Source organism: Rhizophagus irregularis, chromosome 11 (genome assembly GCF_026210795.1).
Source record: "Rhizophagus irregularis chromosome 11, complete sequence".
NCBI lineage: Eukaryota > Fungi > Glomeromycota > Glomeromycetes > Glomerales > Glomeraceae > Rhizophagus > Rhizophagus irregularis.
This window is the reverse complement of record NC_089439.1, coordinates 3,597,629-3,619,960: the sequence shown is the minus strand read 5'-3', so window position 1 is coordinate 3,619,960 and position 22,332 is coordinate 3,597,629. Positions and strand designations below refer to the sequence as shown.

General features: G+C 31.3%; 5 protein-coding genes across 5 annotated transcripts; 2 read left to right on the top strand and 3 right to left on the bottom strand.

Annotated features, from left to right (window-relative positions):
- Positions 1-87: 87 nt before the first annotated feature.
- On the bottom strand, positions 88-1,162 carry OCT59_003262 (uncharacterized protein; the record flags this gene model as incomplete). Its single annotated transcript, XM_066145507.1, has 5 exons — positions 88-146; positions 214-492; positions 547-797; positions 872-923; positions 1,141-1,162. 5 exons carry the CDS (start codon positions 1,160-1,162, stop codon positions 88-90), a joined length of 663 nt encoding a protein of 220 aa, XP_065996224.1.
- A 6,087-nt stretch (positions 1,163-7,249) lies between these two features.
- Positions 7,250-8,378, bottom strand: OCT59_003261 (uncharacterized protein; the record flags this gene model as incomplete). The annotated part of the gene is made up of 2 exons (XM_066145505.1): positions 7,250-8,029; positions 8,121-8,378. The coding sequence occupies 2 exons, from the start codon at positions 8,376-8,378 to the stop codon at positions 7,250-7,252; spliced, it is 1,038 nt and encodes a 345-aa protein (XP_065996223.1).
- Positions 8,379-10,579: 2,201 nt separating this feature from the next.
- On the top strand, positions 10,580-11,366 carry OCT59_003260 (uncharacterized protein; the record flags this gene model as incomplete). The annotated part of the gene is made up of 8 exons (XM_066145504.1): positions 10,580-10,582; positions 10,667-10,681; positions 10,801-10,832; positions 10,909-10,931; positions 11,010-11,042; positions 11,126-11,165; positions 11,238-11,280; positions 11,349-11,366. 8 exons carry the CDS (start codon positions 10,580-10,582, stop codon positions 11,364-11,366), a joined length of 207 nt encoding a protein of 68 aa, XP_065996222.1.
- Positions 11,367-12,039: 673 nt separating this feature from the next.
- On the bottom strand, positions 12,040-12,246 carry OCT59_003259 (uncharacterized protein; the record flags this gene model as incomplete). Its single annotated transcript, XM_066145503.1, has 1 exon — positions 12,040-12,246. The coding sequence occupies one exon, from the start codon at positions 12,244-12,246 to the stop codon at positions 12,040-12,042; it is 207 nt and encodes a 68-aa protein (XP_065996221.1).
- Positions 12,247-19,312: 7,066 nt separating this feature from the next.
- On the top strand, positions 19,313-21,459 carry OCT59_003258 (uncharacterized protein; the record flags this gene model as incomplete). Its single annotated transcript, XM_066145502.1, has 10 exons — positions 19,313-19,358; positions 19,480-19,680; positions 19,747-19,829; positions 19,946-20,067; positions 20,169-20,313; positions 20,409-20,434; positions 20,601-20,647; positions 20,867-21,075; positions 21,151-21,294; positions 21,370-21,459. The coding sequence occupies 10 exons, from the start codon at positions 19,313-19,315 to the stop codon at positions 21,457-21,459; spliced, it is 1,113 nt and encodes a 370-aa protein (XP_065996220.1).
- Positions 21,460-22,332: the final 873 nt, after the last annotated feature.

Below are 22,332 nucleotides of genomic sequence, written 5' to 3'. Positions count from 1 at the left end.
AATGGCAATTAATATTGCATGTTCCATTTGTTGTGAACTTTTATCATAATTGCCTTTTTGGATTATTACTGCATTCCCTTTCTGATTCTAATATTCTCGTTTTTTTTCTACAACATGAAAAGCTAATATAGGCCGATGTTCATATTCTGTAAAGTATCTAATTCCATTATATGTGATATATAAATAAATAATTCAAAAAAAATTAACACGAACCTTCTAATTCACCATTAAAAATAAATTCACCACTAGCTTGAACATGACTCCATGTACAATCAAATGATACTTCTAAAAGATCTTGACCTTTATTTTGCAAATAATCACATACCTCTCTCAAAGTATTATTTGCACTAAGATCAGCTGCTTGATACAAATTTTCAAAGTATTCCTCTTGCTTATTATAATATTGTTGATGGCCATTTTGTTTTGTAATTCCTAGAAAAGCTAATATTGAACATAATTCTTCTCTATTTACTCCACCAATTAGACCAGCACCTGTTATACACTTGGAAAAATCTTGACCATTTTACTCATTATAATATTCCATACTATTGGAACATGATCGGCACTTTACATCAACTTGAACTCCTAATCCATTTGTCTTGATTTTAAATTTTTGATTACTACTATTTGTATCATAACATATAATGCATGGTTGATTAGAAATTAATTGTAAAAATACGTCAGTGCTAATGAGGATTGTAGAACCTAATTTTGATTTTTGAATAAGATTTTGTATTATACTATTGGTATCAGATTCATTAGTGTCAGAAGTTATGTTATCTTCTTCTAGTTTGTCTCTAAAAAAAATTTAAACCATAAAAATAATTAATAATTTATTAAAACAATAAATAATAAGATTTTTATACTATACTCTGATGATTCAGAATCTGATTTCAATTGGTTATTCAATTTATGAATTGTATCTAATGATTTACGTAATCATTTTTTAGTTACTTTTAATTCATTTCATATTTCATTAATTTGGTTTTGTGATTCTACCAATTTTACACCCATAGCTTGTATTATTTGTGATCTTTGCCATCCATTTGCTGATATAGGTAATCCATCTTTAATTATTCTCCCGTTATTTAGGTCATCAAAGTATAAATCCTGTTGTATTTCTTGGGACTTTCTTTTTACCTGTTTTAGAAGTTTGTCTCATTTTTTCTCTGCATGATAGAACTCCCCATCCATTTGAAATAATGTTAGATTATTGTGTGAAATAAACCCTCGTAATGATTGAACATTTGATTTACAAGTGAAACCTAATAAGAAAGTAATAGAAATTGTACCAGTATATTTAATATCTGGAGTATTAGTAATATATTTTCGTAAATTATTAAGATCATATGCAATTTGTGTTTGTCGAATATATATTAGTAAAACTTGAATCAGAAGCATAATCAGTCCATCTGTATAATATTTTATTTTGTTCAGTAGACCATTCCAAATTAAATTTGAAGAACGTTTCTCCCAATTTAGTGTAAATACAATAACCTGGGATAAATGGAATGAAAACTTTTTGTTCAAGATCACCATCCATTTCAGCTACTTTTGTCATCAAATATACGTTATTCTTATTTTTTATCTGGCAATAAAGTATGTTGTGGTAAATATTGCCAGTTTCTATCATTTTCACGAATAAAAATAGTGCGTCCTGGTCTAGAATATCTTTGACGTTGGTTATTATCATTTAAAAGATATTCCATCCAACTTTCTCTAACCTAAAGAACATAAGTAAGATAAGTCTAAAAATAGAATGTGTACTAAAAATAGAACATATATATTTTTCAAGTTATGTTAAAACAGCTCCTAATAAACATTAAATTTTTTAGTCTTACCATCCTTAGTTGAATAAGTCAAAGTTATAGAGTATTGATCTAAGTAAAATATTGTAAAGTATGGCGACTTGATAGTTTGAACCACTTGAGTTATAACGAGTAATGAGCAATCTTTTAAAGTAATGAGCAAGTCACAAGTTAAAGTTATTCTTTTTAAAAATATTTATATTTAATATGAAAAGTGAAAAAAGAAGTTTAAAGTATATAAAAGTGTCCTTTTACAATATTGTGAAAGATTTTTTTTCAAAATACGATCATTTATTTTTTTTTTTACTTGTCACATTTCTTCTGATTATCGCAAACCTAAGACAAAAAAATTTTGGCTATGATCGACACTATGTTACATATGTGTAACCATATGATCAAAAGACCCTACCCTTAATCATTCAAAAAACCAGAGAGCTGTTCTCTTGTAAGACCAGTTGTGATAAGATAAGTCGATCCCTAAACCAAACCTCTTTGTAGCCTGTAGGAAAGTATTCCGCTTTTCATAGATCCTTTGATATATTTCCTCAAGTGTTTCATATATTCCAGTTTTACGATTCTTCTCGATAGGGATGAAGGAGTAACTATCAGAGTTCTTACCTTTCTGAAACTGTCCAACTGTATTAAAGAGACTTAACTGTCTTACCATTGTATATTGTTACTATATTATTAACCCCATCTTCACGATAAACAAAGGGAGACTTTTGTTATCTATCTAATTTACTAGGGTGGAGTCTTCCGGGATTCAGTGTAAGAGAGTAGTGGCCTTCAGACAAGATGAGAGTTGCGCATCTGTCAGATTTGCTCTTGGAAATTTGAGTGGAATCCCCTACAATATTAAGTGCAAGGCTTCCTGCAAGTTGTTCAACCTTATTCATATATGAGACTGAAACTGAAGCATCACGATTGAGACCTAATGCCTTTTTGATATACTCGGGCTTCTTTATAGTCTCAGGTATTTTAGAGAATGTACCATAGATATGCTTCAGGCATTCATACAGGCAATCATTTAGCTCCCCATTGCATCCTCCTGCAGTCGGTAGAGCATCTCTCACATAAATTATGAATTATTCAAAGTAATCAGGGTCTGCGTCGTCTGGTAGTTGTGCTTCATCATAATGGTCTAACAGTGAGAAGAGACTTACCAGTTCATTTCCTGATGTCTACCCACCAGGTTTTCAGTTTTTATAGGAAAGCAGAATCTGAAATTTATGAGTTAGATACTGGGATTGAAGTCGCTGTTCAAGTCTAGCAATAGCTCCTCTAGAAAATCTTGCGCCTGAATACTGTAGTTCTTTGATATCTGATCTTGTAGGTAAAGCACGAACAATCTCTGAATAAACCATTTAATGTATTTATGAATTGTGTTCAGTTGTAATATAGGTTTTTTATATAAAAAATATAAGATAACTAAGAGGTATTAAAAGGAGTCAATTTTGCTACATATATGATCAAGATCTTCTTCATTCCAGTCTACATATTTATTGGCAGCTTCCCACTGATGTTCCATATCAGTCTTTGGATGCTCCTCTGGGATCTCTTGTGCTTTACCCTTATCCTTTTGGTCTATCTTCATAGTTTCATAACCAGAAGGGGTAGGGATAATCTTGGCATCATGATCCTCTTTGTATGCTCTTATTATATCTGCAAGTTCTTTACGACTGGGTAGGACCCCGGAAAATACTTATATAGGTAAGGTCCCAAAAATATTTTTTATTAGTAGCTCTAAGCACAGGTTTTACTATGATCGCTAAGCATTGTTGATATCTAACCTTAAAAATTATATAAAAATAAGCAAATCAATCTTCTAACCTAATTAAATTTTTATTATAACACATATAATTTATAAAATATATTTATTAATTAATATATTTTATTAAATCCAATTTTAAATATGTTGTGAAGCTAAACTAAATATAATATACAAGTAGATTAACAATATTCAATTAATAAAGTTAATAAACAGTAAGAGAAAAATTTGAAATTAATACTATTACAAAAAATGTAAATATCTCCATAAGTATTATACTTACACCCATAAAAATTAATATGTAGATAGTTTCGACCTTGCTGAACAATTTTCAATTAATTTAGAAAGTTGATTTCATTTGACCAAAGGGGTGTAATTACGCTCTGAAGTTGTAAACGGAGAAATGAAAAATTCGGAAGTTAGTACCGTTATGAAAAATGCACTTTTCTCCATAAGTATTATACCCACACTCATGAAAATTAATATATAAGTAGTTTCGACCTTGCTAAACAACTTTCAATTAATTTAGAAAGTCGATTTCATTTGACCGAAGTGGTGTAATTACACTCTGAAGTTGTAAACGAAAAAGTGAAAAATTTAAAAGTTATTACCGTTATAAAAAATATGCTTTTCTATATAAATATCATACTTAGCCTTATGAAAATTAAAATACAAGTAGATTTAACTTGCTGAATAAGCATAAAAGATAATTTGATATAACCAAAGTGGTGAGTAGTGAAATTATATTTTAAAGTAAAACATATTTACAGTAATTTTATATAACAAAATAAACATGTATAATATAGTAATTTTATATTAAAAATAATACACTGAGTTTAATAAAAATTAAAAAGATACTATTGAAAGATAATTAATAAAACATTGAAAAAAAAAAACTGAAATTCCATCAAAAAAAAATTTTTGTTTATGTATTTATATAAAATCGTGAAATGTAGTACAAAATTAATACTTACCGTTAGTGAAAATAAATAAAAATTAATTATACAGTGGCGGCCAAATGTTATGCATCACCTGAAAAAAAAATTAAAAATTTAGATATCTCATGATCTAAAAGTGATTGATGGCCAAAACTTAGGATTCTAGAATTAGAAAATTTAGGCTACCTATATGCAAAATTTAGTGTTAATTGATTGGCTAATTTATTAGTTATATGGCATTTAATCAAAAAGCTCTGATGCATTTCTTTTGATCGTTATGAAATTCTTGAAAAAACTAAAATTTTACAAGAGTTATTGATATTTTTTATGGTAAATTAAATGACAAATTAGGTAATAAACAGCTTAAATTACTAAATAGGGTAAAAAAAAGTCAATAATTTTTAATTAATTTATTTAGATAATGTATTTGATAATTACTACAGGACCCCAGATATCTCCAAAACAGGTCATAAGTCACACTTTCGGCAGATTGGCCCATTTTTCAGGGGCTCAAAAAATCGTTTTTTGTAAATATCTTGGCATCCAGTGGTACAATTTTGATGAATATTTTTTAAATTGTAGAGCTAAATGAGGGCTACAAAATAAAAAAAAGTTCATTAAAATTGAATTACTGGATGCTGAGATATTTACAAAAAACGATTTTTTGAGTTTCAGCAAAAAGGGGTGTTTTTGGCCAAAAGTCCATTATGACCTTTATATTAGATATCCGGGGTCCTATTACTACTATATTAATAAATATACAATTATAAAATTAATAGCAATATTATTATAAATATCCTAAAAAAAAAGTTTTTATTAATTTTCTTAATAGAAGGGATTATTTCAAAAAAAAAAATTTCGTGCGATCATATTCATAAATATGAAATGTGATTTGGTAATGATCATCATTTTACATAAATTCTATATATAGAAATAATATTTCATCATTATCTCAGCATCTAGCGATTACAGAAGGATCATATATGACTCATCAGAATCGTCTCATCAAGGCGAATCTAATGGTAGTAGGTACATATTTCTAGGTACGATAGGTGTGGAGTTATTCACTAAACTGTCAAAAAATTGGCATTTCTTTATTTGATGTTTACTGTATTGCAGGAAGTTTTGGCATATAAATTCGCATCAAGTAATCACAGAAAGATGAAACACAGCTCATCAGGATCATCTCATAAAAGCGAATCCAATGGCGGTAATTTCATATCTTTAAGTGCGATGAGTGAGAAATTAGACATCAAAACGTACTGCAGCACAGTAAACACCAAATAAAGAAATGCCAATTTTTTGACAGTTTAGTGAATAACTCCACACCTATCGTACCTAGAAATATGTGGCTACCACCCTTGATGAGATGATTCTGATGAGCCATATTTTATCCTTCTGTGATCGCTAGATGCTGAGATAATAGGCCAGTTCATAATTGTTCGATCGGCTTTTTTGGTCATGTTACACTAATCTCATGATCAAAGTTCAATTTTGAGTTGGTTTGATTGATAAACATAAGGCAACCAATAGTTATGGCTTTGTTTATTTTTGTCAGTATTTTTGTCTACTCGACCAAAACGACCTACGTTTTTGGTGGTTCACGTTGAGCGGTCAGTTGATCATTTTACAGTTAAATTTATTGGTCTGAATTTTTAGTGCAACTGACCAAATATCCCGTTCAATCAATTATGAACTGGCTTAATGATGAAATATTATTTCTATATATAGAATTTATGTAAAATGATGATCATTACCAAATCACATTTCATATTTACGAATAAGATCGCACAAAATTTTTTTTTTTTGAAATAATTTCTTCCATTAAGAAAATGAATAAAAACTTTTTTTTTAGGATATTTATAATAATATTGCTATTAATTTTATAATATATTTATTAACATAGTAGTAATTATCAAATATATTATCTAAATAAATTAATTAAGAATTATTGACTTTTTTTTAACCTATTTAGTAATTTAAGCTGTTTATTACCTAATTTGTCATTTAATTTACCATAAAAAATATCAATAACTCGTAAAATTTTAGATTTTTCAAGAATTTCATAACGATCAAAAGAAATGCATCAGAGCTTTTTGATTAAATGCCATATTGCCATGTAACTAATAAATTAGCCAATCAATTAACACTAAATTTTGCATATAGGTAGCCTGAATTTTTTAATTTTAGAATTCTAAGTTTTAGCCATCAATCACTTTTAGATCATGAGATATCTAAATTTTTAATTTTTTTTTCAGGTGATGCATAACATTTGGCTGCCACTGTAAATTCAATATATAATAATTTAAAAAGTTCTATAAATATGAAAAATAAGCAACTAGAAACTCTTAGTATTTTAAAATAATACCAAAAATATGCAATTTAATTATCTTACATAGTATAAAATTTTCTCAAAATTAAGCATTATAAAATTCTTACATCATAAAATTTTTCTATGCCGGTAACGGACTCAGTACTTACATATATAAGCATTTTCCAGGCCCTGACTGGGTGCTTTAGGTAAGTCCCCATTATTCGGTCCAGTCCTTGAAACGATTTACTACTTCCCTAAGGTAGTACTGGTACTCATTCTCAACATGTGCTGTGGGACATTCCTCTATCTCAAACACAAGTATATCCCAATCATACTCGTCTGATGTGTTTTGGTACTTAGCCCATAATTCCTTACTTGTATTGTAAAAATCATTGAAGACCTGGTCCTTTGAATTCTTAACCTATGACTTATGATCCCATCGGCGTCTTTCTTGCCAAACCCAGTGTACTTGAGTACCTTCCTTTAGTTCAGGATTCAAGTCAATTTCTGGTTCTGTGTCAGGTTCTGGGATAGATTGCTCTTTAGGAATTAGTTCTGGATCAGATTTAGTGACAGATGTAGGAGATTTGGGTTGTTGTTCATGAGCTGGGTTCGTGATTATAGGATCTGAGTCAGATAGCAAGTCATCTAAGATGTCATAGTCATCAACAGCTTCAAGTGCAGGTTCCTCAGCAGGCAGCCCATCTTCTTGTTCAGGTTCCTTGTCAGATAAATAACAGTCTGAGAAACTGTCTATAATTTCATCAGTGTCTGACTCTATGGGAGCTGGAGATTCCTCAGAAATATGGTTTTTATCAATGATAGGTGCGGGTTTTACCTTCAAATAATCAGGTTTAGATGGTACTGGTGGAGGAGTCTTTTTAGCAACTGATTGCTCTTCGATAACAGGTGCGGATTTTTCCTCAGCAGATTTCTCCTGTACTTGTGACTTATTAGCTGGATTATATATATTTACCAAGAAATTCTCCAAGGCTTTAAGGTCAGATGCGAATTTCTTAGGAGTCTCTATATCAATTCCCTCTATATTGATTTCATCTGTTTCATGTATCCAGTTTTTGCTGAGGTATTTCTTGTAAAGATCCTCTCTGGATATACTATATACTCGAGTTAACTTTTTATTTACATAAGTCTGATTACTATTTATACTCAACTTATTTAATAGGATTCTAGAAGCGTTTATCTTTAATAAGAGTGAAATGCAATGAATTTCACAGTATAAAGCATATACCCTATAAAAATCTTGTACAGGTAAGTTGATTATATGATTTTACTATGAGGTATGTGTCCTTTATGAATTGAAATAGAGGTGGGAGAGTCGATATGATGTGATCCTGCTTAGATGTTATCATAGATAGTGGATTCCCATTGAAGTCTGGATAAGCATCTGCAATGGCTCTTAAGTATGCATAGAACGCCTCACTAACACCCGGATATTTCATTGTATTACCAAGTTTTTTGAAATATTCCAGGTCTTTCTTGCGGGATGGTGATACATCCAAGAAAACTGTGCGTCTATCATCATTTTCCATTCTGAGAGCATTTTCATTGGTGAGGACAATGGTGAATATAAAGTTTTTGTAATATGTTGGCGTCTTATATTTTTCATGGATTTCCATTATATCGCCTGTTACCTTATCCTTCAACGATCGATACAGATTATTCCACTAGCTTTCACTGGTCAAATGATGAAATATCGGGTAATAACGTATTGGTCAAATATCAGGAAATAATCAGAAACCCGATATGGCATGATAGGCAATATTAAACATTTACAAGTATCGGTAATCCGAAATGTTTAATAATATTTTATGAAAAAAATCTGATTTTTTAAAGACATATCATTAAAATATCAGAAAATTTTATTATACCTATCAGTAGTCTGATAGGTCATTGGAATAATTTACGGCATGTAATTATTTCTATTCCCACAAAAATCTTCGATCTTTTTTTTAATTGATAAACTTTTTTTTTTACACTTTAAAGTTAATTTTTTTTTAACTTTTTTCTTACAATACTTTAAATAAATAAATTTTTATCACACCTTTTGAAGAACCAAATATTTAACTCGAAATCAAATTTCTAACTTCTGGCAAGCTCGTCCAACGTTCGGAATATAATCTGCAACATGCAGAAACGGATTAAAAAGTTTCACTTTAGTAGTCTCCGGACTTCTTTTCTTTTGAAGGAAACGCCGGACTCTTGGAGACTTTAAGGAAGCCGAAGACATATACCGGTATCTAAATTAGTTCCAGTCTTCCGGAGTAAGCAAAAAATTTTTTTTATTTGTTTTAATGAACGTTAGCACTAATATTCTTTTTTATTTTTTAGGTCCAGAACGCCGAAGGTATAGGTTCGGAATTCGACATTTCGAAGGTATACTTCTTCGAAATAATTTATTTTTTTATTTTTTCGACTAGCGAAACGTTTATTAACGCTTCGTTTTTTTTGCTTTTTTAGGTTCGGCTGGGCAGCTCCTTGGAGACGGAACTTGATATTTCGAAGGTATACTTCGAGTATACTTCGAAATAATTATTTTTTTGTTTTTTCGACTAACGAAACGTTTATTAACGTTTCGTTTCTTTTTTCTTTTAGGTTCGGCTTCTTTGGGCGGCTTCTTGGCTTCTTGGACGGACGGAAATCAATAAGACATTTTGAAGGTATATATACTTCAAAATGTCTTTCTTTTTGGGTTTTTTTTTTCAACGAAACGTTTATTAACGCTTCGTTTTTTTTGCTTTTTTAGGTTCGACTTCTTTGGGCGGCTCCTTACTCGACATTTCGAAGGTATACTTGAAGTATACTTCGAAATATATTTTTTTTTTGTTTTTTTTCAACGAAACGTTTATTAACGTTTCGTTTTTTTTTCTTTTTAAGTTCGGTTTCTTTTGGGCGGCTCCTTAGACGGACGAAATTAAATTCGACATTTCGAAGATATACTTCAAGTATACTTCGAAATATCTTTTTTCATTTTTCAACGAAACGAACGGTAAGTTTCGCAACGCGTTGCGAAACTTACAATTTTTTTTTCTTTGAGAGTTTGAGAAACGTTATTCTGACGTTTCTCTCTTTTTTTTTGTAGGTTCAAGTGGGGAGCTTCGAAATGGCAAACCTCGAATGGTAAGTTTCACAACGCGAAACTTATTTTTTATTTATTTTTTTTGTAAGAAACGTTATATTAACGTTTCTCTCTTTTTTTTGTAGGTTCAAGTATTTCGGCCTTGTGAAATTCGAAATGACGGTGAGTTTCGTGACGTTTAGTTACGTTACGAAACTTAAAAAAATTTTTTCTTTGAGAAACGTTATATTAACGTTTCTCTCTTTTTTGTAGGTTCAAGTGTTCGGCTCGGTGTTTCGAAACGGTAAGTTTAAACGTTGCGAAACAATCTTTTTTTTTTATTCTTTTTTTTGTAAGAAACGTTATATTAACGTTTCTTCTTTTTTTTGTAGATACTCTCTGGATATTGGATTTCGGTTAGGTTTCGAAGTTTCGTTTTGAAACTTCGATTCTTTTTTTTTATTTTTTTTTTTAAAGAAACGTTACTAATGTTTCTTTATTTATTTTTGTAGGTCCCTTCGACTTTTATACCGGACTGGGATGCTAAGGCCTAAGAGAGGGTAAGTTTCAAACTTTCAATATTTTTTTTATTTTTCAAAGAACGTTTCTAACGTTCTTATTATTTTTTTTTTGTAGAATCTGTAGGCTCCGCCGCTCTGGTACTCTAAGGTCGAAATGGTAAGTTTCGTAACGAAAATCGTTACGAAACTTTATTTTTTTATTAAGAAACGTTTTAACGTTTCTTTTTCTTTTTTTTTGTAGGATTTGTTGAGCTCGGTATTTAAATTCGGTAAGTTTTTTTGTCGAAACTAAATATTTTTTTTCAATAAATCGGATTTAGATATATGGGGGCTGTTAAAGAAACGTATCAACATTCTTTTTTTCAATTTTTTTAGGTTACCGGACTCCTAGGAACTTGGAAGTCTCGGTATAATATATGGGTGGCGTATGACGTTTGATTGTGTTAAAGAAACGTACTAACGTTTCTTTTTTCATTTTCTTAGGTTACCGGACTTGGAAGAATCCGGTAAAATATATGGGAGGAGTGTATGGCATTAATTGTATTAAAGAAACGTATTAACGTTTCTTTTTTTCATTTTTTTAGGTTACCGGACTCCTAGGAATTTGGAAGAACCCGGTAAAGTATATGGGGAAGTGTATAGCGTTGGTGTTTAATTATGTTAAAGAAACGTATTAACGTTTCTTTTTTTGTTTTTTTAGATTACCGGACTCCTAGGAATTTGGGAGAACCTGGACTTAGGTATATGGGATAATGCGGTGTATGGTGTTTAATTGTTTTAAAGAAACGTACTAACGTTTCTTTCTTTTTTAGTAGGAACGCCAGACAAGATTACGAACTGGACTTTGGACGAAAGGTAAATAGAAGGGTTTTTCTATTTTTTTTTGTAACATTTTTAACGTTACTTTTTTCGTTTTCTTGTAGGTAATTCGCTCAAGATGAAATTGACACAAGGTACCAGAACTTATTTTTTTTAATATTTTTTCGTTAAGAACGTTTACTAAACGTTCTTTTTTTTTTATAGAGAACGAAATAATATTTCACTCACAATTTTACCAAGTCAAAATCAACCTAATCCACCACAATCTAATATCCATCTTCTGCTTAATTCGTTTGGTATTAGTAGGCAATAGTTCGGAAGAGTTGGCATAAAAACTTTGGGAAAAATAGTTGTTTGTTGGAATCGAACCAACTGGAATAATATTCCAAACCATTAACAACATAATGTAGATAGATAGAATAGGATAAATTAACGAATATAATTTTTAAAAATATAATAATAAAATAAATATATATATATGTTATTATGTTAAATAAATAAATAAATGAATAATATATAGTATATATAAATGAATAAATAATAAGTTTCGGGTTTCGATGTAGCAAATATACATCTAATATTATAAATAGTTCGGAGAAATATCGGATTGCTGAAATTCTCCCGATATTCATATAGCACTTTACCGTTATGTTCTAACCTGAAAGTCACATGACTTATACCTGATCTGCGCCGAGAACCGGTCACAAATCGGGTGGATCGATCAGCTGCCATTCAGGTTAAAATCGAAAACATATAATAGGGCTATCGGGTATATGAAATTTACCCGGTAGCCCTTCATTCGACCAGTGTTTTTTCTGTGGACATTTCCTCGAGAAGAAGAAGAACCTTAACCTGTAACTGCCTATTAAAACTTCCAAGAATTGTCTGAGAATCGCTAATCTTATAAACGAGTTGAGTACCTAAGACGCTACGTTGAATGAAATCTGTTGTAATACTCTTACCCCAACCCTGTCCGGATTTCAAGTAGAAAATCGAGTACATTTTCCTTCTAGCAGATACACCGGCTAACCACTTGATGATATACTCAGTGAGATTCCAATCACCCGAACACCAGATATCCTGAACATGAGAGAAGATATTTAACCACCTGATGGATTATAGACTCAAAGGTGAAAATTGGACGCAGGATATGGAGAAATCCTGGGAAGATATTGAGATAAAGTTGGCCATCTAGCTTAAAGATATAGGATTTTTGAGAGTCACAGGTAACTACACATACAGTACTACACTGGTCAAAATCTATGCTATCGGGTATATATCGGGCACCTATATATCGGTAATAAATCGGATATATATCGGGCAGTTACATATATCGGGTACACATCGGGTACCAAATATATCACCGATACATACTGGTCAAAATCTATGCTATCAATTATATATCAGGCATCTATATATCGGTGAAAAGTGAAATGTTTCGGCATAGTATGTCATATATATGACCTACAGTACGGTATAGGTATGCCCCGAAATTCATCAGAAAATTGGGATTGAATCTGTTCAATCCGATAATTTTTTTATTATTATACCGAATTTTTTTTTTCGGATTTTAATTCAAGCCATAATATATTCATTAGTTTATAGTTTATTATATAGTAATATGAAATTATTTATTAATTTGAACCAAAATAAAATTATTATGTTTGTTTAAAGTAAACCCACCCCACACACTACCCATATCCCAATAAAAAAGAAACATTAGTATGTTTCTTCAAAGTAAATTCTGAAACTCCCTACACATTTACCCAATATCCCAAATAATCCAGGAAGCCAAAATCTACAAAAAAGAATAAAAAAAGAAACGTTAGTACATTTCTTCAAAGTAAATTCCAAAAGAACCCACCCTCACACACTTATCCAATATCCCAAATAATCCAAGAATCCGAAATCTACAATTGTAAAGAATAAAAAAAGAAACGTTAGTACGTTTCTTCAAAGTAAATTCCAAAAAAACCCACCGTCACACACTTACAAAGAACCCGGGAAGACAAAATCTACAAAAAAGAATAAAAAAAGAAATGTTAGTACGTTTCTTCAAAATAAATTCTGAAAAAACCCACCCCCACACACTTACAAAGAACCTGGAAAGACGAAATCTACAAAAAAAGAATAAAAGAAACGTTAGTACGTTTCTTCAAAGTAAATTCCGAAAGAATTCCCACACATTTACCCAATATCCCAAATAATCCAAGAAGCCGAAATCTACAATAAAGAATAAAAAAAAAAACGTTAGTACGTTTCTTCAAAGTAAATTTCGAAAACACCCACCCCACACACTTACAAAAAACCTGAGAAGACAAAATCTACAAAAAAGAATAAAAAAAGAAACGTTAGTACGTTTCTTCAAAGTAAATTCCAAAAAAACCCACCCCATACACTTACCCAATATCCCAAATAATCCAAGAAGCCAAAGTCTACAAAAAAGAATAAAGAGAAACGTTAGAAAAATAAATAAATAAATAAAAACAAAAAAGAAACGAAATCCCCTCCTCCTAACTTACCTTCAAGCCGAAATCCAGTTCCAGGAAGGTGTTCCCTTAGAAAAACGAACGTCCTAAGCCATTTAAGCCGAATTCTGAAGGGGAAGACCGAAGGAGAATAAAAAATATTTTTTTTTAAAAAAAAATAAAAAAAAATAGGATTTGACCAGATTATCTGATCAATCCGGTCAATCTAGTCATCTGTGTAATATCCGATCTAGGATTGCTTGCCGAAACTAGGGTTTTGCAAAATCACGTGAAGTTTTGGTTAGAATCCAATCATTTATTGATCATTGATAATCTAATAAAAATCAATACTTAAAAAAAAAATATTTCATTTTTTATTTTTTTTTTGTAGGTCGGACACAGGTCGAAAAGTGAAAAATCAGGCATCAATCAGGCACCAATCGGTCACCAATCAGGTACCTGATTGGTGACCGATTGGTACCTGATAGGCATTTTTGCCAAATACCGTCACCAATCAGGCAGTTTGCTAACTTTTAATCCAGTGATCAGAAAAAGATCAAATATAGCTCATTGGAATCGTCTCAACAAGACGAATCTAATGGTAGTAAAATCGCATCTCTAGGATTAATAGTTAATAAAAAATTAAATAAAATATAAATGATACATTTTCATTTTTATATTTTACTTAATTTCTCATCAAGTATTAATCCTAGAAATGCGATTTTACTACCATTAGATTTGTCTTGTTGAGACAATTCCAATGAGCTATATTTCATCTTTTTCTGATCACTGGATCAAAGGTTAGCAAACTGCCTGATTGGTGACGGTATTTGGCAAAAATGCCAATCAGGCACCAATCAGTCACCAATCAGTCACCAATTAGCTACCTGATTGGTGACCGATTGGTGCCTGATTTTTCACTTTTCAACCTGTGGGACTCCTATTTTTTGTAGAACGCCGGACCTTGAAGACCAGGACGAACCGTCGAACCAATAAAGGTAATGTGGGAGAAGGAGACTGGGGTTATGTGTTTTACTGTAATTAAGAAACGTTTTTAACGTTTCTTTCTTTTTTTTTGTAGAACTAGGACACCAGACTCTTGGAAATGAACCCGGACTTGGATAATGTAAGGAATGGGAAGAGGGGAAAATGTTTTTTTAATATTATGTAAAGAAACATACTTACGTTTCTTTCTTTATTTTTTTGTAGGGCTAGGACGCCGGACTCTTGAAAACGAATCTGGACTTGGATAATGTTAGGAATAGGGGAGGGGAATTGGTTTTTGAATATTAAAGAAACGTACTAACGTTTCTTTCTTTGTTTTTTTGTAGGACTAGGACACCAGACTCTTAGAAGGCGGACTTACACTTGATGTAAGTTGGGTGGGTGTAGTGTGTCATGTATGTTAAATAAGAAACGTTTCTAATGTTTCTTTCTTTTTTTTGTAGGAAAGCTGGACGAAATTACGAACCAGACTTTTGAGTGAAGGTATTAATGGGAGAGAAATTTACTTCTTTTAGTAACATTACTAACGTTACATTTTTTTCTTTTATTGTAGGAACGCCAGACGAATTATACAAACCGGACTTTAGTGAAAGGTAAATGGGGAAGGAGGAGTTTCACGTTTATTTTTTTTCCTTAGTAACATTACTTTTTTTTTTCTTTTGTAGGTTCTTGGAGTTTCTAAATAAATATTTATTATTTGATATTACGAAAAATCAGTGATTTACCATGTTGACTGGTATGCATGATAGGTAGTACTCCGAAAAACAGGGCGGATATGCATTATATCACAATGTCGATCACTTGCCGATCATGATATAAGTGATATCACGTTAAATTTGAAGCTTTATTCCAAGCAATAAATGTTCTGACAATTTATGTTAAATTATTTTATTTAATAGTTTCATTTATCAATAAATTAATATAAAAGTATTGTGGCAAAATAAGGTGTGTTTCCAAAGTTAGATTTTACGTCAAATTTTCAATAATTAATATATATGCTATATATATGCCGATCATCTGCTAACGTGACTTTGAAGCTTCGGGCGAAGCCACAGATCTTCGGGCGAAACTTGAAACTTTTACAGTATATTATTTAGGTATTCAAGAATCAATGGCTAAAATAAACCTGGATAATTTTTGATAACCCAAAAGTTATCATTAAATAAATGTTTACAATTATTGTAAAATTAATATATGTCTGATATTTGACAAAATCTTTATGAATTATTTTAAGAACTAATTTATTAACAATAAATAAAATAAAGTAAATAAAATCGAAATTTTATACATTATTATGTAGAATTTGTGAAAAAACTAATTCAACGGTATTTTTTAATGTGATAATATTGGACAAGTGATCGGCAAAATGATCGGCAATATCGTGATAATATGGGGATGTCCGCCCTGTTGCTCCGAAACGAGTCAAGTTGACTCGCGAGTCGAGTCGAGTTGAAAATTACAATCAAATCAAATCGATTCGAGTCGAGTCAAGTCAAGTTAAGCCGAATTAAACATAATTCCGGCCAAATTTATGGAATTTCCTTTTTTGGAAATTATGTTACACAAAATCCGAGACGAAAAATTTTTGAAAATTACAAAAATGGAATTTTGTGGAATGGCTATCGCCAAAAAAAGGAAATGATCAGCATAGCCGAATTAAAATCACGTGATTTAATTCGACTCGACTCAATTCGGTTTGACGGGCCAACTTGACTCGAATCGAGTCGAGTTTATATTTTTATAATTTTAACTTGACTCGACTCGACTCGATTTAACTCAGCCGAATCGAGTTTACATATAACTCGACTCGACTCGACGGTGCTCTTTAATTGATAGGTGACAAATAGGCTACCGATAAGTACCCGATTTGTGACTAATTGGTATATTTAAGTAGGGTTTTGTATTATTTAAAGCGATAAAGAGTTTAACTTGCAGTGTAATTCTAGTATAAATAGTATAAATGCATTTTTTTTATTAATTATAATAATCCGGTTAAAATCTATGGCCCAATCAGAATTTGTTATTGTAATTAGGCGATTGATCACATGATTTCGGTATTTATATTTCGCACTTTGTTTATTTTTTTTTCTTTCGTAAAAGCCCTTTCTCTTAAACTTTTTATTTAAAACAAACTTTTTACTTAGTTATTATGAAATAATATTAATATATTTTTTTTTTATTTTTATATTTAGAAATAAACATAAAGGTATATTTTCATTATGCTTGTTTTTTTCTTTTTATATATACATTTTCTATTGACGTTCTAATACTTTTTTTCTTTTCTCTCACTAATGTTTTCTACCACTTAACATTTTCTATTAATATTAAATACTACTAACATGTTTTTATTAACATTCTCCTATTAACATTTTCTATTTTACTAACTTTTCTTTCTTTTTACTAACATTTTTACTAATATTTTCTATATTTACCACTAACGTTTTTATTAACATTTCTATTTTATTTTCTCCTATTAATTAATATACTTACTAATATTTTCACTGATATTTCTTTTAAATAATAAACAGATATAACAAAACAAGCAAAGAGGTAATTTTATTATCATTGCTACTTTCAGTAAAACTTAACATATTACATAGTATAATTATGTTCAACTTTATTTGATTTTACGTAGCAGATAGTGTAAGATTTGTATTATTGCTTTTATGTAAATAAATTTATAAATTTTAATAAAATTGAATTTCATTTAGCCCAAATTAAAATAAAAAAAAAGAGATATAAATCTATTAGTTTTAATATGAAATTGTCAAACGTATACAATAAAAATATATATTACCAATATTTTACATATTTTACTACCCGATATATGTGTGTTAAATGTATGATATCTATAATATATATTACTGATATTTTACTACCCGATATGTGTGTGTTAAATGTATGATATCTATAAGATATGTCACTGATATTTTACTACCCGATATGTGTGTGTTAAATGTATGATATCTATAAGATATGTCACTGATATTTGACTACCCGATATATGTAAGATGTGTATATGATATTTACATGATGTGTCACCGATTTTCTACATTTATACTACACATATCAGGTACCCGATATGTGTAGTATTGTTAAATATCATACATATATATTACATATATTATACACATATCAGGTATCTGATATGTACCCAATAGCACCAATTTTGACTAGTGCTATATTCAATCATAAACCATTTGTTGATATTGAATTTGACCTTTTGTGAGGAACCTTGTTCAGATTGTTTGTAAAAAACTTTGGTAATTGGACGGATAAGTTTACTAATATTTTTATCAGGGATATGTTCGAGATTCTTGATTTCTGACTGCTACATAAAGACTTCATGTGGGTTAGAGCAGAGGATAAAGTAACTGCAAAGATAACGTTTAGCTTGATCAAGGACACTCATACTTTTAGCAGCGTTAATGAGCCATTTAAGCTTATCGATACTGAAGGCCTTCTTTTGTTCACCAAATTTGGGAATAACTTGAGCTTGAGTGCTAGTTTGGGCAGTCATTTTTTTGTTTTATCAAATCGAGTACTAATTTATAGTTACCTAATCTTTAATTGCCGAATATTTTTTCCAAAAATCTGCACTCCTACCTGGTTACCCTCCTGTAGTCCTGTAGTCCTGCGGTCCTGCGGTCATGTGGTCCTCTGATCTTACCCAGTTATCTTCTAGGAGTAAAAAAAAACTATAAACCACAAACCTTTACGACTGCTCTAAATCTTCCCTTCCCCTTTTTCAATCCACATATATCTGAAATCCAAACCGCTCAAGAGCTTGTTTTACTATAATTTGCTCTTTTCTAGCTTCCGTTATCTCTTTACAAGCCTTATCATATGCCTTCCATTCAAGTTCACAAAGTTCACGATTTCCAATACCCTCCTCCTCATATGATCGACCAAGAGCATCTCCCGCTTTTTATTTCTTTTCTACTGCCCTGTCGTATACCTTCTCTACTTCTTTATACCACTTTCAGAGTACTTGTTCAGCTTTAGCTCTTCAGATTGGATTGACTTCTAAAAGATGTGGTCTGAAATTGTTACTTGGAATGTGTTCCAGAATGTGGCCTACAAATTCAGAGATTTTTAACAGGTTTTGCTTTCTGCATTGCTCAAGAAGTATCCCCCTATTGATAGTTAGTATAAGATCAGAGACTGTGCAGCCGAAGATTGTTGCAAGCTTTTCTGCTGTATACATGTTGCCTATCCTTATATATTACTTATGGTTTACTTATTGTTCAATTACTATTTTTTCTGACGGGCAGGACAGAGTTAGTCTTACTGGTTTTACAGACCTTCTAGGAGCTACCTGCTAACCTACCTGTTAATCTACCTGGTTTGTTATCTCACTACTTCTGACAGATGATTAGACTGAATCCTAATCATATGACAGATTTATAACAGTATGATAGATCTAGGGGGTAAAATCAAAAATATTTCTGGAGATTATCCTCTTCCAATATTTCTGAAACATCTGTCATATCTGTTATATCTGTCATACCCCTCTGATTCTCTCTTATTTTCCTCTCTTTTCCCTTATTTTATCCTTTTTTAGTATATTATTATATAACAGATGGAAGTGACAGATGGTGACAGATATGGGGATGCCTGAGCCCTATAGGGGCCAAGTAGGTACTGTGAGGCCGTGAGGCTGAGGTGGGTGGAGCCTGTGACACACACATCTAGCTCAACGACTTACAATATAACATGCTAGACTAAATAATTCACTCTTGACGTGATTTCCCGTACAAAGCAGTTCAGCACATAACTATAGCCACAGTTACAACAGAGCAAATTCAACAATACGCTAGATCAACTACTACTAAGATCTCAGAGAAATTCTTTGATGAAAAAGAAAAATTACCCAATGATGGATCTGAGGATGATGGAATCCATGTTGATAGTAGAGAATTCCCCAATTCTAGCCTATTAGGTAGAAATGATACGAAAGATGGTAATTTATTCAAACTCGTCTATGCATTACATATTTAATTTTTTTCTCTGTGACTCAGAATAATAGTCTTAGAAACAATCATAAATGCTAAGAATCCGCTTTTTATATCTGAACACGATTCTAACGATGCAACTGTTAATCAGGACGAAGTATGATTTTTTTAGTTATCAAGTTCAGACTAAATGTGGTAGCCCTATTATTTATGTCAAACAGTTAAGTAATATTCAATTTTGAAATCAATTACTAATATCTCTCTCCTCTATAGCTAGTACCATTAAAGAATACTCACAAGCGGTTATTTTCTGAGATTGGTGATGACTTGCCTTCATCCCATATAATGTCGGTAATGGAAAAATATCATGCAAAATCAACAATGTCAAAATACGAGTAAGCTTTGTTCTTGATAATAGATCCACTACAGATTACGTTTATTGAATAGTTTTAAATCTTACTATTTTTGTGAAGTCTTATGCACAGCCTTATTTTAGATCTCACTCCTTGTTCACAGATAGAAAAAAAGTTCAAACCCAAGTTTTGGGTGGAGCTTATAGCAGACCGACCACGCACCTGCAGTTAATGCCATATATTACGAAGAAATTAGATCAATTTGTGATCATCTATTTGGGCCTCTTGGTGAGAAATTAAGAAGCAAGGTGACTAAGTAAAGTGCATTTGAAAAATTCAAGCAGTATTGACCACAAATATTGACACATTTATGTTTTTGATAGAAGCTTCATGGATCCATGATAAATGGGTAAAAATAAGGGATTTAAAAGTACCAGAATATAATGAAGGTTTTTCATACAATGAAGAAGACTGAAAGAAGATCCTGTATTGGGTTGAACATGCTATTGGGACATTGTAAATCTCTTTTGCCAAGTTTAGCTTTCATTAAATGCATGATTTACCATCTTTTTTAGTCTAGATGCTTTTGAATCTGAATATAACCTAATTCAACAAAATGATTGTGAGGAAAGAGAGTAGTTTGAAGAATATGTCATTCCTATTTTTCAGGGTGCCCTAAAATTGAACAGTTTTTGTCGTGTTCCTTAGTAAGTTTCAATTTTTCTCATTACTTCCATTTCCTAGACTCAAATATCTAACTTTTAGGGGAGAAATTACAGTAGTCGCCAGTTGCTGAAGACGAAATGAAAACAAAAAGATATTAAAAGAATGTCTTGAACAGGTTATCTAGCGGATTTATTATGCAAAATTGATCAACAAGAAGTGGTTTGTGAACTAGCATGTGGTGGCCCACATAAATATGACCTTACAAAGTGGACGTCTGACAAATATCAGCTACCAAGAATGCTTAAGGATACATTGGATGATATATTAGAGAAATTTAGAGGTGTAAGTAGAGATTCATCAAATCTTTATACTATCGGAATTCAAGTGAGATAAGTCTTAAGTTCCTTTGTCAATATACAATTGGTCTTCATGGGAATACTGAATTTTTGTTTTGATTAGCTATACATGATAGAGATTCGAATATACATGATGGAAAAGCGTGATATATACCGATTTCATCTCCTGAAGTCGTTTAAACTTCTTCTATTATATTCATCTTATGATAAGCTACGTCTTACACTTTCTTGGGCATGGAATATAAGAGTAAGCCTTATTTTTTGCATTGTTTTAACTCTCCTAGTGGATCACTGTCACTTACTAAAAGGCATTTTCGTTCAGGGACTTGTGAAAGAACTGTCACTAAAATTGGATGATAGCACGATTGTTTCCTCTAAAACTTCTGAATGCCCTTTCAAAAAAGAAACTTAATCTTATCTATTGAATAGCCTTTCTCAGTAAAGTACCTAATAGTTAGGGGGAATTTTTTAGGCTTTCCTCCTAGACATTCTACTAATTTATCTAATCCCATTCCCATATGCTGAAAGCTATCAAGAAATCAGAGCTGGCTAACATCTATGGCTTTGTACTTTCCTATATTCTCTGGGATGCAATTTAGCTTATCAGCTGTGAACTTGCTCACAACTTTTATAATTGAATGAAAGTCATATCCCCAGAAATTATGACAGATAAGGGGTACTTTAGTTTTCAAAGAGCCTATCCACAACTTTTTATTACAAGTATCATGGGCTGGACCTCAATAGTTTCCATTTATATAGTCATAATCTTTTACTTTCGATTAAGTGCACTTAAAGCTTCTCGGTATCTTTTCTACGCTTCTTTCTTTTCAGGATGTTCCTTTTCCATACATGATTCCCATTATTTGATTTCTAATAAATTATGCTTTACTTTTTCAAGTTTTTGTACTACCTCTGGTGCTGGTTTTAAGAAAGGTCACTTACAAATCCAGCATTCAGTCACTTCATTATACACCTTCAAGTCTCCTGGTGCCATTATCATTTCAGCCGGTGCAGATAAATCTTCTTAGATAGCTAAGAGTTTCTCTTTGATTTTGAGGACAAATCTTTCTAGCGCATCAGGTCCTCTATATAAATCGTGACTTACAATTTCATAGTTAAGTAAACTATTTATACGAATACAATCAACTCCCTCTATAATCACTCCCGTTATAGTCACATTCTACTATATAGTCACACCAGTTGAATGTTCAAAACACTTTATTATTAAAATCTATCCTATATAGTCACAATCTATCTATAGTCACTATCACACCTATTCTCAAAA